This window comes from Hylobates moloch, unplaced genomic scaffold (genome assembly GCF_009828535.3).
Source record: "Hylobates moloch isolate HMO894 unplaced genomic scaffold, HMol_V3 SCAFFOLD_9, whole genome shotgun sequence".
Classification (NCBI taxonomy): domain Eukaryota; kingdom Metazoa; phylum Chordata; class Mammalia; order Primates; family Hylobatidae; genus Hylobates; species Hylobates moloch.
Genome location: NW_026652284.1, coordinates 24,340,997 through 24,356,386, shown reverse-complemented (window position 1 = coordinate 24,356,386; position 15,390 = coordinate 24,340,997). Strand labels below are relative to the sequence as shown.

General features: G+C 51.7%; 1 protein-coding gene across 1 annotated transcript; it reads right to left on the bottom strand.

Annotated features, from left to right (window-relative positions):
- Positions 1-1,772: 1,772 nt before the first annotated feature.
- On the bottom strand, positions 1,773-14,716 carry CATSPER4 (cation channel sperm associated 4). Its single transcript, XM_032759395.1, has 10 exons — positions 14,482-14,716; positions 13,892-14,035; positions 11,139-11,240; positions 7,260-7,357; positions 6,966-7,086; positions 6,623-6,756; positions 4,636-4,810; positions 3,657-3,868; positions 3,179-3,344; positions 1,773-2,247 (listed from the first exon to the last, which is right to left on the bottom strand). The coding sequence occupies exons 1-10, from the start codon at positions 14,692-14,694 to the stop codon at positions 2,194-2,196; spliced, it is 1,419 nt and encodes a 472-aa protein (XP_032615286.1). The 5' UTR covers positions 14,695-14,716; the 3' UTR covers positions 1,773-2,193.
- Between the last annotated feature and the right edge of the window lie 674 nt (positions 14,717-15,390).

Genomic DNA, 15,390 nt, shown 5'->3' with positions numbered 1-15,390 from the left:
TAGGGGTGATGAGACACACAATTTCCAGCCACCTCCCAATATCTTCCTCTGTACTGTCCTAGGAGCTCAGAATCCAGGGCTGCACTCCTAACTCAGGCTCAGTAAGGCATGGGGAGTGGTAGTTGCTCTTTGCTGGAGTAGGGAAGGGGAAGGGGAAGGGAGTATGACTTCCTGGGCCCTCAGTTCCAGGCCAGTTTGGGAAGGAACTAGCCTGCTGAAACTCCAGGCTATTAGGTTGGCCCAGATGGGAAAGACAAAAGCAGAGACAGATGAGATGACGAACAAGATGAAGGGAGTAGGTAGACAAAATAGCATCCTGGAAGAGATGGATGGTCAAGGCCAGGAGCTCCATGGAGGTCACCCTGCTGTGCTCCTGCCTGTAAGCTCACTGATGCTCCAAGCCTTTCAGACAATTAGGGGTGAAGGATAGCCATACTCAGACTGTTAGCTCCTCCTGAAGACACCATCTGATCTGCCACCTTCTTCCCTCTCTGGCCAACAAGAAGAGGGGCTGAGAGAGCCCCCAGAGAAGGATGGGTAGAAAGAGTGTGTAGATACTCACCAGGCAGGTTGAGGGCGCCATCTCCAGTAAGTAGCAACAGCAGCAGCAAAATCTGCTGGGTGCCCTTCTCTGTGCTCCTGATGGTCCTGGAGGGTGCTGGGAAGAAGTCCTGGCTCGAACAGCGGAATAGATTAACGGCTCCAAGACAGTAAGGCACTGCTGGCTCTGTTGCTGCCTCTCATCTGCCTACTGAGTGCACCATCCATCCCCAGGGGCCAGACTCCTTCCCAACAGACCCCAGGGGGCTTTACAGAGCTGGAACTAGTGCTGATGGGAGGACGATGGGGGGTGGGGTTTCCCATCAGCTGCAATCAGTGGACCTCTGGAGATTCCCATTCCAACTGGTGAATATCGCCACGGCCCCTAAGTGTCAGACTTCGCTGAACAGCAGGGCAGATGTCCAGGCCTTCTAGGCTATCCCCTGACACCTGCATCCCAGGGGCATAGCTGATCCCATGGGTCTTCCACTTCCTGGGATAAGAGGGGATTATTTGATTTTAGAGATGGAGATCAATCTCACCCTCTCCCCATTGCACACATGGGGAAAACAAGGCCAAGCGACTCACTGAAGGACCAGAACCCAGGTTTCCTGTCCTCTAAGGCAGCTCTTTCTATTGCCCATAACTGCCACAATTTTCTGACTCTCTCCAGATTGAATAGCTCAGGAACCTGCTGAGGCTGTCAATGGCCTTGAGTATGAAGATCCCAAATAGGCTTCACAGGTCCTAATTTCCCCACCAGACTTCATTCACCTGACCCACAAAATCCTCCTCTCCTCCAGGAAGCTGCCAGGACCCACATTTTAACCAGTCACTCTCCATTGCCCTAGGATGGAGCTGCCTGTACTTGTGTGACTTGGTCATTGGTGATCCCATCAGACAAGGGCTCCCCAGAGTGAGGACCAGTCTCCATCTTCAGACAGGGAGAGAGCAGGTAGGGCCATCTCCTTCATCAGACAGGGGCTCCCTCCCATGAGGACCAGACTTTCCTCCACAAAGCTTAGGATCCTGAGGGCAAGGGTTAGATCTCTACCATTAAGTCAGAAATCTTTAGGGGTGCAATTCTCCCTCCCATTAGACTGGAGGCTCTTCAGAGCAGTCTGTGACTCTCCCACCAGACAAATGGGATTTTGAGGGGCAAGATCCGTCTTCCCTATTAGACCCAGGCAAGTGCCCCAAAGAGTTGGAGATCCACCAGTCAGAGACATTGATTCCAACACAAAACTTTATTGTCAACACACAGATGTCTGGCCCCACTGGCCTTGCCTTTCTCTTCTTGGTTCTGGGGCCCACTGAGACCCCCACCAGCTCTGGGCAAGAGCAGGGGGCCAGGGATCCCCATCCTTAGGTCAAATCCTGGCTGCGCTGGCCAGCACCCCCTTCTGTGCTCATCCTTGCTGCTAGGGTTCCCACTCTCATCATGCAGCATCCTTCTCTGTCCTGGCTCCTCTGGACCTGGGGCTCACAGGCACCAGCCCTGCAGGTGGTGCCACCTTCACAGCCCCTGGCCTCTGCCCAGGTGTAAGGGAGAGGATGGGCTCTGGCCAGGCTCTGCCAAGCCACACTAAGGACACAGGAAGACGCGGCGGCTGGGTGTGTGTGTGCAGGCCCCTTGGCTCCCATCCTGGCCTCTCAGTGGCTGCTCTTGTGTTTTTTAAGGAGTATTTGTGAGCTAGAGTCATGAACCTGCAAACCAAGAGGTCTTCTTGTTAATCCCCCTCCCCTGATATGGCAGGCTCCCTTACTCACCTCCTCCAGTCTCACCAGCTTTTCCAGCCAGGCCTCCCAGGGAAGTGCTTCATAGGTCTAACTTGAGCCTACCTAGTACCCCCTCTGAGTTTGGGAGCCTGGGGTGTATCCCAGGCTGATGGTGTGGGGGGCAGAAAAACTAAGTAACATGGGTGTGTGCGTTTTTCTCTCCAGGAGTTCAGGAGACAGCTGGTTTTATGCACCTTAGATAGGATCCTGGGTCCTGTGCCCACACTATACTTACAGCCTAAGTGTCTGCCACTAGGCAGGCACTGAGCTGGCTCATGCCACACACACTAAGAAAGAGTAGGTTTGAAGGCGCTAGAAATGAAACTGGCTGGAAGGGTGGAGCCTCTCCGAGAAGGAAAGTGCAGAATCTAACTAGATAGGCAGTGACAGCTGGGGCAGATGGAAGTTTATGAGGCAGACAGCCAGGTGCGGTGGCTCACGCCTGTAATCCCAGCACTTTGGGAGGCCAAAGAGGGTGGATCACGAGGTCAGGAGTTCAAGACCAGCCTGGCCAAGATGGTGAAACCCCGTCTCTACTAAAACTACAAAAATTAGCCAGGTGCGGTGGCAGGCGCCTGTAATCCCAGCTACTCAGGAGGCTGAGGCAGGAGAATCTCTTGAACCCGGGCCGCAGAGGTGGCAGTGAGCCGAGATCACGCCACTGCACTCCAGCCTGGGCGACAGAGCGAGACTCCGTCTCAAAAAAAAAAAAAAGAAAAAAAAGGTAGGGGGGTGGTGGTGAGGGGGACCAGATCTTGGAATAGACAGAAACTTTGACAAATGGTCCAGAGGCCCGGCTGGGCTGGGCTGAGCGGCGTATCAGGGCGAGCACCGATTGGGTAGAAGAAGGAAGGCACACCTTTTCCATGTTAATGAGCGCCCTGAGCAAGTCTTGCTGTTGAGACACCTGGCGGAGGTCCTTGGATGACGTAGTCTCCAACGACCTGCTCGTCGACGAGCGCCTATTCAACACCTCTGTCTCCTGCTCCTGGTTGAAGCGGATTGCGCGCACCTCCTCCACAATCCTGGGGGTGGAGCAGTGAGTGCCTTTCAGAAGGCTGCAGGGGAGGAAAGCAGCCCTCCCACCTCTTCCCTGGCGTCACCCCCGCTTCGCTCTCCCACGCAGCCCTGACGGAGACCCAGGCCGAGCTGTGCCCTTGTGTGAAATGGGAGGACCCTGGAGTCTGGATTCCAGTTCCTCCACCGATAGGGTGGGGGACCTCTCTGGGACCCAGGGTCTGCCTTATAAAATGGTGAGGGCGTGAGGCCAGAAGACTCTGACGCTCCACCCACCCTTGACTCACATGACTTGGGGGCAGCCCCAGTACCCCCCCTACATGTTGAGTTCATCTCGGATCTCCTTGTACTGCCTCAGGTTCTCCTGTATTGCCTCAAGCACCAAGCAAAAGTTGTCACACGTGTTTTCTGAGAGGTTCGACAGGGGGCCTCCCACAAGGGGTTCCTGGAGAAGACCAGATTTCTTCGAGCGGGCAACCACACAATGCACCAGTGGCAGCTGGTCATTCTCCTCCTCTTCCTCTGCGCCTGTCTGGGAAGCGGGGGATGGAGAGGGGTCGGGACAGCTCAGGCAGGCACGCCCCCGGCACCCCCTGCTTGGCTTCAGGATGAGTCTCTTAGGATCCCAGGGTTCTAAGGCCCTCATTTCAGCTCTCACCAGTCTTAGCCTTACTGCCTTGCTGGGGGAACCCAACTTTAAATGCACATGCCTTTCCCCCGCCTCTTTAAAAATTCTCACCCCATTTCAAAATTTAGCCCTGCCCTAGATTTCAACCTTGATAAACCCTACCCAGCAAATTTATAAAGCCCTGCCTACCCTCAAGCCCAGGCCTCCAGCACTCTACTCTTTTAGAAGTACTCCACTCCTTTCCCCAACCTTATGGAAGTACTACCCTGAATGAATAATACGGTAGCTAACATTTATTGAGTGCTTACTATGCGCCAAGCACTGTTCATTTACCCATTAACCCTCACAAAATAACCCTATGAGTTAAGTACTATTATTATTCCCATTTTACAGAAGAAAAAAATTGAGGCGTAGAGTGGGTAAATGCCCCAAGGTCACCCAGCTGCTCAGTTTTGAGTTGCCATAGAAATCTCACATCTAGAAAATCCACACCCTTCAGAAGCCCCAGTTGGTGGGTGGGCACTCAAGATGGGGGGCTGCTCCCTCCAGGCCTCCAACTTGGCTTTCTCCGGGCCCTTGATTGTGCAAGCACACACATACATGCACATATGTTCAAGTCCGCTCTCATACACACTCCTTTTCCTCCCTTCTGCCCTCCCCATCCCACGCACCTCACTAAAGGTTATTCGTTGCTGTTGTCCCTGCTCTCCTGCCTTCATCATTTGCTCCAGGTTGGTGGTCACCACGATGACGAACAGGTTGATGCCAATGAAGGCACCGATGGTGATGAAGATGGTAAAGTAGATGGCACCCCCAATCTCCATTGCATATTCCCTCTTCTCTGTCCTGCAGATGGCAGGCAGGGGCCCCATCATTTCCCTGGCCCTTGGAGCCTGAGTTTCCTTATCTATGAAATGGGAAAATCATCCCAAGGCCTACCAGGACTTTTGCCTGTGTCACTGCTGTTGTGCAGATCCCATTCCCTACACCTGTCTCAATAGCTGCTCTCTGCTAAGCACCTGCTGTGCTGCCAGTGGGCTGATTCTCTAACCAACCCTGCAAGGTGGGGACGTGCACATCAACACTTTGAAGTTTAATCTATTAGCTACACTCCTTTTTTTTTTTTTTTTTTTTTGAGATGGAGTCTTGCTCTGTCGCCCAGGCTGGAGTGAAGTGGCATGATCTCAGCTCACTGCAAGCTCCACCTCCCGGGTTCATGTTGTTCTCCCGCCTCAGCCTCCCAAGTAGCAGGGACTACAGGTGCTTGCCACCATGCCCAGCTGGTTTATTTTTTTCTTTTTTTTTGAGACAGAGTCTCACTCTGTCACCCAGGCTGGAGTGCAGTGGCGCGATATGGGTTCACCGCAAACTCCGCCTCCCAGGTTCAAGTGATTCTCCTGCCTCAGCCTCCTGAGTAGCTGGGATTATAGACGCCCCACCACCCAGCTAATTTTTGTATATTTAGTAGAGACGGGGTTTCACCGTTTTGGCCAGGCTGATCTTGAACTCCTGACCTTGTGATCCACCTGCCTCAGCCTCCCAAAGTGCTGGGATTACAGGCGTGAGCCACCGCACTTGGCTTTGTTTTTGTATTTTTAGTAGAGACGGGGTTTCACTGTGTTAGCCAGGATAGTCTTGATCTCCTGACCTCGTGATCTGCCCACCTTGGCCTCCCAAGGTGCTGGGATTACAGGCGTGAGCCATCACGCCCGGCCCCGGCCAGCCTGATTTTTATCCACTACCTATGCCATAATGGAGAATGACTGTAGAAGCCCTTTATCTACTGGGCTTCTATACTCACATGTAGAAGATAAAAAGAAATCAGTTAAGGGGTCCCACTTTCTGGAGTAAACTGGGAAGAAATAGGACTTAGACTTAATGGAAAAGAGGTAAAGAACAGAACACAAAAATGAATGTGGGCAGTGGGTTTAAGAATGAATGAAATGAGGCCGGGCGCAGTGGCTCACGCTTGTAATCCCAGCACTTTGGGAGGCCGAGGCGGGCGGATCACGAGGTCAGGAGATCGAGACCATGGTGAAACCCCGTCTTTACTAAAAATACAAAAAATTAGCCGGGCGTGGTGGCGGGTGCCTGTGGTCCCAGCTACTCGGAGAGGCTGAGGCAGGAGAATGGCGTGAACCCGGGAGGCGGAGGTTGCAGTGAGCCGAGATCGTGCCACTGCACTCCAGCCTAGGGGACAGAGCGAGACTCCGTCTCAAAAAAAAAAAAAAAAAAAAAAGAATGAATAAAAAAAAAAAAAAAAAAAAAAAGAATGAATGAAATGAGACCTGAAGTTCCCAGGAGTTCAGGCAGTTTGTTGGGCTCCAAGGTGGGCTGGGAGGTTGCTCTGTAACCTGAGGCATAACTAGAGACCTGCTGCCCTATCCAAGGCCAACTACCCAGCTGGTTAGCATGATGGGAGAGGTCCCCATTACAGGATCGGAATGGGACTCTGAATGTATGGAGATTCAAGGGTGACAAGGCTTCAGGTACCACAAGTCCAGGTATTTCCTTTTCCTCTGTTTAAAGACCTGGGAACCCCCACTTCCACTGGGCCATCCTCATCCCAATCCCTGGAGCTCCCACTCTCAGCCTGGAGCTCCACCGGCTACCCTGCCCCATAGGTGGGATGAGGCTGGAAGTCCCACTGGCACTCACTGGAAGTCACTGTAGATGTCCACCCAGCCGTCCTGGGTGATGCAGATGAAGAGGGTGTACAGCGCAACCTGTATGTTCTGGAAATGCTTAGGCACGAATGCACCAAAGAGTGTTACCCCAAACACAGAAAAAACCTGTCAAGAGAGAACAGAGCCCCACCCCGACTTCACCAAAGGGCCCGGAAATAGGACATGCAAATGTCATGCAAATGAATGCTGCCGAGGAAATCACAGGGATTCAGGCCCACAGGCCTCTCTGCTCCTCCAGACACCCCTCTATTCGCAATGACCCAAGGGCCCTGTTCAGGGAAGGGAAACAGCTGGGGGCGGGGGCAGGCACTGACCAGCATGAAGAAGAGGATGAGGACCATGATATTGGCCATGTCAGGCACCGACTGCAGGATGACGCGGATGATCCGGGCGAGGGGCTCCACTGCCATGCACACATGCACCAGACGAAGCGCCCTGTGGCAGAGCCTCTCAGGGGTGCCCCTAGGCCCTTCCCAGCCCCCTCCCTCCTCATTACCCCCACCAGCTGCCCAGAGAGGCAAAGCTGATCTCCAGCTGGTCGTTATCCCCCCATCTCATTCCTGGGTTCCAGATACGTCCCCCTCATTTCTCCAAAGCTCCCAGCTCACCTGAGAGTGTAGTTGATGGAGGGAATATTGATTTGATTAATGAAGAACCGCAAGAGCAAGATAAAGACGATAATGAAGTTGAGGATGTTCCAGCCGTCCTGGGGAGTGGGCCAGCCCCAGTGGGGTGTGTCAGGCCCAGCCCATGGGGGGCATCCTAGGTCTGCCCTCCCTACATCCCAGGGATGAGGGCTCAATGTCCCTCTCAGAGCAGGGCCAGTCAGCTGCCATCCACTGCTGTTACCCTGCCGCCCCCCAAACATGCCACAAAACACCTGTGTACTCTGTTGCATACATGTGTCAATAACCAAATGCAGTCTCAGAGACACACAGCAAAGACCCTTACAGATACATGGCTGGTCCCTAAGCTGAGTGCCCACCTTGGCTAAAGCATGCTCAAAACAGCCTTGCCCTACAGTTAGGTAATCTGAAAACACTTGGCTGTTCCTGCCTTTGTGTGTCACACACTACAATTAATAATAAAATGAAAATGGATACTAGTAAAAACATAAGGAATACTGCTTCAGTAGCCAGTTCTGAGGTGAAATAGCTCTCACAGCACAAGAAAGGGAGACAGGCAGGCTGGGCACAGTGTCCCACACCTGTAATCCCAGTACTTTGGGAGTCTGAGGCAGGTGGATCACCATGTCAGGAGTTTGAGACCAGCCTGGCCAACATGGTGAAACTCCATCTCTACTAAAAATACAAAAATTATCTGGGCGTGGTGGCGCGTGCCTGTAGTCCCAGCTACTTGGGGGGCTGAGGCAGGAGAGTTGCTTGAACCCGGGAGGCGGAGGTTGCAGTGAGCCAAGATCGTGCCACTGCACTCCAGCCTGGGTGACAGAGCGATACTCAATCTCAGAAAAAAAAAAAAAGAAAGAAAGAAAAGAAAGGAAGGGATTCTGGTACATTTTGCAAGCCCTTTGTCCAATAAGACACTTACACAGGAATGAGGTGGGGAGGAGGAGGAAACTCACAGGTATGAAAAATCTGAACAGGGTCACACTTCTAGAAATCTGATCCACAGATACTCTGGTTGAAGTACAAAATGACATTTGTGTAAGGTTGAGAATAACCAACATGCCAGGTGCAGTGGTGCAAGCCTGTTATTCCAGCACTTTGGGAGGCTGAGGCGGGAGGATTGCTTGAGCTCAGGAGTTCCAGACCAGCCTGGGCAACATGGTGAAACCCTGTCTCTACAAAAAACTATAAAAATTAGCCAGGGATGTTGGCATGTGCCCCTGTAGTCCCAGCTACTTGGAGGGCTGAGGTGGGAGGATCACTTGAACCCAGGAGGTCGAGGCTGCAGTGAGCCGAAATGGGTGTCATTGCACTCCAGCCTGAGCAACAGGGGTGAGACCCTGTCTCAAAAAAAAAAAAAAAAAAAAAAAAGGAAAAGAAAACCAACATGTCAAATAATCAGAAGAGACTAATTGGATAAACTATGGCACGTTAAATTCCATGAAATTAATGGAATACTATGTAGCTATACAAAGAAAAATGAGGCCAGGTATGGTGACCCTTGCCTGTAATCCTGGTGCTTTGAGAGGCTGGCGGGAGAGGATTGCTTGAGGCCAAGAGTTTGAGACCAGCCTGGAAAACAGAGCAAGACCTCATCTCTACAGAAAAAAAAAAAAAAGGAAAAGAAAGAAAAATGAGAAAGATCTCCATGTACTGATATAGAAAGATTGTCAGGATCCATTCAGTGACAAAAGTAAGTGCAGAATAATATTTATACTATGTTACTGTTAGGAAAGGGAAGATTGAGGGTATATGCATATTTGCTGATTATTGTAAAAATAAATATTGGGAGGATGCTATAGTTTGAATGTTTATCCCCTCCAAATCTCATGTTGAAATCTGATGTTCAGTGTTAGAGGTGGGACCTAATGGGAAGTGATTGGGTCATGAATGGCTTGGTGCCATCCTGAAGGTAGTGAGTGAGTTCCCTCAAGAGCTGCTTATTAAGAAGAGCCTGGCATAGGCTGGGCGCGGTGGCTCACGCCTGTAACCCCAGCACTTTGGGAGGCCAAGGAGGGCGGATCACGAGGTCAGGAGATCGAGACCATCCTGGCTAACACGGTGAAACCCCGTCTCTACTAAAAATACAAAAAATTAGCCAGGTGAGGTGGCGGGTGCCTGTAGTCCCAGCTACTCGGGAGGCTGAGGCAGAAGAATGGCATGAACCCGGGGAGGCAGAGCTTGCAGTGAGCCGAGATCACGCCACTGCACTCCAGCCTGGGCAACAGAGCGAGACTCCGTCTCAAAAAAAAGAAAAAGAAAAAGAAAAAAGAGCCTGCATCTCCCCTCTCACTCTCTCTCTTGCTTCCTCTCTCGTCATGTGATCTGCACATGCTTCACCTTCTGCCGTGAGTGGAAGCAGCCTGAAGCCCTCACCAGAAGCAGATGTTGGCACCATGATTCTCACACAGCCTGCAGAACTGGGAGCCAAATACAACTCCTTACTTTATAAGTTATTCAACCTCGGGTATTCCTTTATAGCAACACTAAATGGACAAAGACAATAAAAAAGAAACTATAAATATAAAAACATTACCTAGAAAGGATGGTGGTGGAAGAAGGGGGATGAGGGGACAAAAGAGAAGCAAGAATTCTGTGTGTACCTTTCAACATAGTTTTGACCAGCATGTATCTGCATTAAATATTCAAAAAGAAAACTTTTTTTTTTTGAAACAGAATCTCGCTCTGTCGCCCAGGCTGGAGTGCAGTGGCGCAATCTCAGCTCACTGTAAACTCCGCCTCCCGGGTTCAAGTGGTTCTCCTGCCTCGGCCTCTAAGTAGCTGAGATTACAGGCATGCGCCACCATGCCAGCTAGTTTTTGTATTTTTAGTAGAGACGAGGTTTCACCATGTTGCCAGTCTGCCTCAAACTCCTAGCCTCAAGTGATCCTCTTACCTCGGCCTCCCAAAGTGTTGGGATTACAGGCATGAGCCACTGCAGCCAGCAAGAAAACTATATTTAATGAAAAAAAAAGTTCTTCAATGTATTGGGGGCCCAGTAAGCACAAGTCCTCCTGGCCTCTCATACTGAGTCTGCACCTTCACATACACAAGGAGATACAAGTCTGCCTGTCTGCAGATCCATCCGTATGTCCATTCAGTATGTAGCTCCTGTTGTGTGCCATACCCAGATCCAGTTCCTGAGAATATAGAATGTCTGCCCTGTTGGGCTCACAGACTATTTTGAGGGAGATGGATAAACAGCAAATTTTAACTCCGTGCAAAAAAAATAAGTGCATAGCATCATGGAGACACAAAGCAGCGCCTAACCTAGCCTGGGAGAGACAGGAAGACTTCCTGGAAGAGAAGACATCTGAACAAGTCTGTAAGTAGGAATAAAGCAAGTGAATAGGGAAAATCAGATTTTGTAACATGTGAAAATTACATGAAATTCCAATTTGGGTGTCCACAAACACAGCCATGCCCACTTCATTTATGTGCAGTCCATGGTTGCTTTTGTGCTGCCATGGCAGAGGTGAGTCATTGTAACAGAGGCTGTACAGCCATGAAGCTTAAAATCTTTATTATCTGGCCCATTACAGAAAAAGTGCGCTGATCCCTGCTGACCTCTGTAAATTAAGGTAGATGCTGTCAGCCCCATTTCTCAGATAAGGAAGTCAGGTTTGTTCAAGACTACAGAGCAGGGGAAGGCTGGAGCAGGGATTGGAATTGGAGCCCAGGTAGGCTGCACTTCTAGTACCAGTTACTTTCTGCCACATCATACACATCTCAGAACTAACACACTCTGTCAACACACACATACATACTCACACCCTCAGTTTGTAGGGCCGGGAGTATGGGGCGGACTCGGTGGTGTGCAGTCTCCAGGGGGGAGTAGGGGCAAAGGGCTCAGGATCTCACCTTCCAGAAAATCCAGAAGTCGTTGAGCCAGCCGAGGAGAACCTCACAGATAAGGATGGTCAGCACAATGTCATCTATGGTAGAGAACAACTCATAGTGTTTCTACATGGAAGACAGGAAAAAGAGGGGCAGAGAGGTCAGTGCAGCAGGGCCTGGGCAAGCTGGCAGGGAGAGGATGTATGTAGGGGAGGGAAGTCCCGTATCACTGCTGCTCTTGGTCCTCAGTAACCTTGTCACTTCCTTTAAAACACACTTTGCATGTGCGTGCCAGGCACTGTGCTGGGGCTATCACACATCACTTCATGTTACCATCATTGTTGTCCTGCAAAGTAGGTTTTATTCCCGTCTTACAGAAGTGGAATCAGAGTGGTGCCTGTGTGTGCACAGCTAGTTGATAAAGATGGTTGTCTGACTACAGACTTTTGTCCCTAACTTCTAGAATAGGGATCTTTTGGAGAGGGAGGTAGGAGAGGCAGAACAGCCTCCAGGATTGGGAGGAAAACGCCTGGCCCCTGAGGGTGAACACCAAGCTCCATCTGTCCTAACCTCTCCTGCTATTCCAGCTCTCCAAATACTCCAAGTTAGGCCTGACCAAACTCCGGGGTATCCTGCCACTCATGGGTCCAGGACATGCACCCTGGATGGATGAATTGGTAGATGGGTGACTGGGGTCTCTCCAGAGCCCAATTCACTTTCTCTCAACCTCGAAGCTCCTCCTTCGGCTTCCTTATGGCTGCGACCCCACTAACAGCCCCCGTAGTGCACGACTCCACCTAGCAGTCACCCAAGTCACCATGTCTCCTCCCTTTCTTTCTTTCTTTTTTTTTTTTTGTGACATCTCAGCTCACTGCAAACTTCACCTCCTGGGTTCAAGCGATTCTCCTATGTCAGCCTCCCAAGCAGCTGGGATTATAGGCATGCGCCACCATGCCTGGCTAACTGTATTTTTGTAGAGATGGGGTTTCACCACGTTGGTCAGGCTGGTCTCGAACCCTTGACCTCAAGTGATCTGGCTGTCTTGGCCTCCCAAAGTGTCCTCCCCAAAAGTGCACTTTACCCCAAAGTGCAACAGACTAGTGCCTCAGGGCCCACTGTCACATATGGCCAATGGAGACAATAGGACATCCACACCATTATTCAAAAAAGCATTCTAAATAGTCCTCAGCCCAGCGTGGTGGCTCACACCTATAATCTCAGCACTTTGGGAGGCCAAGGCTGGAGGATTGCTTGAGCCCAGGAGTTCCAGACCAGCCTGGGCGACAGAGTGAGACCCTGTCTCTACAAAAACAATTTTTTTTTGAGACAGAGCCTCACTCTATCGCCCAGGCTGGAGTGCAGTGGCGCAAACTCGGCTCACTGCAACCTCCGCCTCCTTGCTTCAAGCGATTATCCTGCCTCAGCCTCTCAAGTAGCTGGGATTATAGGCACCCACCACCATGCCCAGCTAATTTTTGTATTTTTAATAGAGACGGTGTTTCACCATGTTGGTCTTGAACTCCTGACCTCTGGTGATCCACCCACTTTGGCCTGCCAAAGCGTTGGGATTACAGGCATGAACCACTGTGCCTGGCTCAAATTTTTTTTTTTTTTTAATTAGCCAGGCATGGTAGCTCACGCCTGTAGTCCTAGCTACTTGGGAGGCTGAGGCAGGAGGATCACTTGAGTCCAGGAGTTCAAGGCTGCATTGAACCAAGATGGCGCCACTGCACACCAGCCTGGGTGACAGAGTGAGACCTTGTCTCTAAAAAAAAAAAAGAAATGAAAACATCAAGGATAAGTCACACTAAACTTCAAGTTGGACACAGAGAAGTCTCTCACATGCTGTTTCTTTTCCCCAAAACGGTCTCCCGCACCTCTCTTTGCCTGGCCAACTCCTACGTGCTCTTTTTTTCTGTTTCTTTGTTGTAGTAACTGAGATCACATCCGAATTCTTTTTTTTTTGAGACGGAGTCTCGCTTTTTCACCCAGGCTGGAGTGCAGTGGCTCAATCTCGGCTCACCGCAAGCTCCGCCTCCCGGGTTCACGCCATTCTCCTGCCTCAGCCTCTCCGAGTAGCTGGGACTACAGGTGCCCGCCACCACGCCTGGCTAATTTTTTGTATTTTTTTTTTTTTTAGTAGAGACGGGGTTTCACTGTGGTCTTGATCTCCTGACCTCGTGATCCGCCCGCCTCGGCCTCCCAAAGTGCTGGGATTACAAGCGTGAGCCACCGCGCCCGGCAACATCCTAATTCTTTACTCTCAGCTCCAGTGTCACTTTCTCCAGGAAGCCAGCTCTGACCCCCCAGATTAGGTTCGAGTGCCTTCGTTGAGCCTCCATGTATTCTGGGTGCTACTTGGGCACTTGTAATGACAGTTTCTGTGTGTCTAAAACAGGACCCAGTTGTGCTTATTATCCCTGGGACCCTGGCAGTCTGCATAGTCAGTGCCTGGCACTGGGTGATTCTCCCTTAGTGACTGCTGGTTAGAATTGGATACCCCTTCTCCACAAGGCACCCATTTGCCTCCCTCTGCTGACACCATTCTTCTGTCCCTCCTATACAAATCCAATGCATTCCTCAAAGCCAGGCTGCAGAGCCCTCTCCACTGTGAAGTCTTCCTTGATCTCCAGATTCCTAGAAGGTCAGAGCTGACAGACCCTTGAAGAGCATCCAATCCAACCATCATAGACAGATGAGGAGCCTGAGGCCGGGAGAGTTCTTGCCCCAGGCCCCCCATTAGGGTTAGTGGGGCAGAGGTCATGCTGGCATCTCACCTGGTCCAGGTAGGAGTTGGTACGGAGAGCGATGGTGATGGCGTTCATCACCAGCAGCAGGGCCAGCAGCAGTTGGAAGGCGGGGTGTCGGAGCAGCTGCTTGATGTACATGCGAGTGATGAACTCCTGCATGTCCCAGGCATCCTGGAGAGGGCAGGACCTTCCTTCAGGCAGGTGTCACCATAGGAAACCTCTGCCTGGAGGTTTGCTCTTAGACAATTGGGGTCCCTGGGGCCCACTCTAGAGGGGGGAAGTCATCTGAGGGTGGATCATGGAATGGAGATGTCAGTGTGGAGATCACTATCTAAATGGCCACTGAAAGCGGGTTACTATTGGGGGATTTTGTGGAAGTCATTGCCGGAGAATCTCTTTGAGCTCTCTGATAGTGAAGATGATCGTTATATAAGGGTTCCTATGGGGGGCACTGCCAGAGGGTTACTAACATATCATGGGCAGACACTCAGGGATCAGTGCTAGGGAGGGTCTTCTGGGGGCGTTTAGAGGGTAGAGGGGGCAGAGTTACCATGAGGGCCTGCTGCCCATGAGCAGAGCTGCAGGAGGGGCCGCTGTGGGGCGAGAGCTATCCTTACCGCTTTGTTCATGATTTCCTGGCGGTTGATGAGCACCTGCTCCTCTGGTCGGCCGTAGGACTCGTGAATGGTACTGTGCAGGGGAGAGGGGCGGCCCCTCAGTGCAGCTACTGCCCCTCCAAACCCCATACGGTCCTCCTGAGTCCCGCCCCACCCCACGAGGCCTGTATGGGAGGTCCACTGCTGCCACCAGGCCTTTTCATTATCCCTCATGGTTGCTCAGTCTCTTCTCCTCAAAGAATCTTCACTCCAAGTGGTCTCACTCCCCCTGGTGGTGATATCACAGAGGCTTCTGTGACCTCCAGCCTTCTGATTCTACCGAGGAATTCCAACCCGGAGAGAAGCTCCTCCCATTGGCCCTCCTCCACATCCCACAGAGGAAGTCTGGGGATGCTGCGGGGATGCTGTGGGGATGCTGGGCTGGGGTTGGAAGTCAGAGGCTGATGGGAGCAGGTCAGATCTCCCATGCAGCCTGAATGGCGTCACAGGGACGTGTCCCTGCCTTGGATCGAGGAGGTGGAGGTGAGGTTGGAATGAGGAGTGAAGTGTTTTCCCCAGGGCGTTCCCAGGGCAGACCTCAACCTGCACCCCTCCCCACCAGCTGCCCTGTCCTACCAGCCCAGTCTCTAGGACTGTCCCCACCACCTTTCCATGCAAAGTGCATTTCCCCATCTACAAAGTGGAAGTTTCTCATTGTGTGCCCCCCGGGAATGGGGTAGGAGATCACCATTAGCGTTCAAACAGCTGGGGAGAGGTGGACGAGTCGGAGCCCTCATTAGCCATGGGTCATCCCCCACCATCCTGGCAGGCTTGGAGCTCGGGTACAGAGCCTAGGCCAACGGGCTGCACAAAGGGTCTGCCACCCACCCTCTGGCCAAGAGCACTCACCCCAGTCCCCACTGGGGGGCA

What these genes read in the sequence shown, in the direction of transcription:
- CATSPER4 (XM_032759395.1), bottom strand. Translation starts at nt 14,694, where the DNA reads ATGAGGGATAATGAAAAGGCCTGGTGGCAGCAGTGGACCTCCCATACA. An exon ending in AGGAAATCATGAACAAAGCG is followed by an intron (nt 14,036 to 14,481) that starts GTAAGGATAGCT and finishes TGCCCTCTCCAG; the next exon opens with GATGCCTGGGACATGCAGGA. An exon ending in CGCTCATTAACATGGAAAAG is followed by an intron (nt 2,248 to 3,178) that starts GTGTGCCTTCCT and finishes CTTGGTTTGCAG; the next exon opens with GTTCATGACTCTAGCTCACA.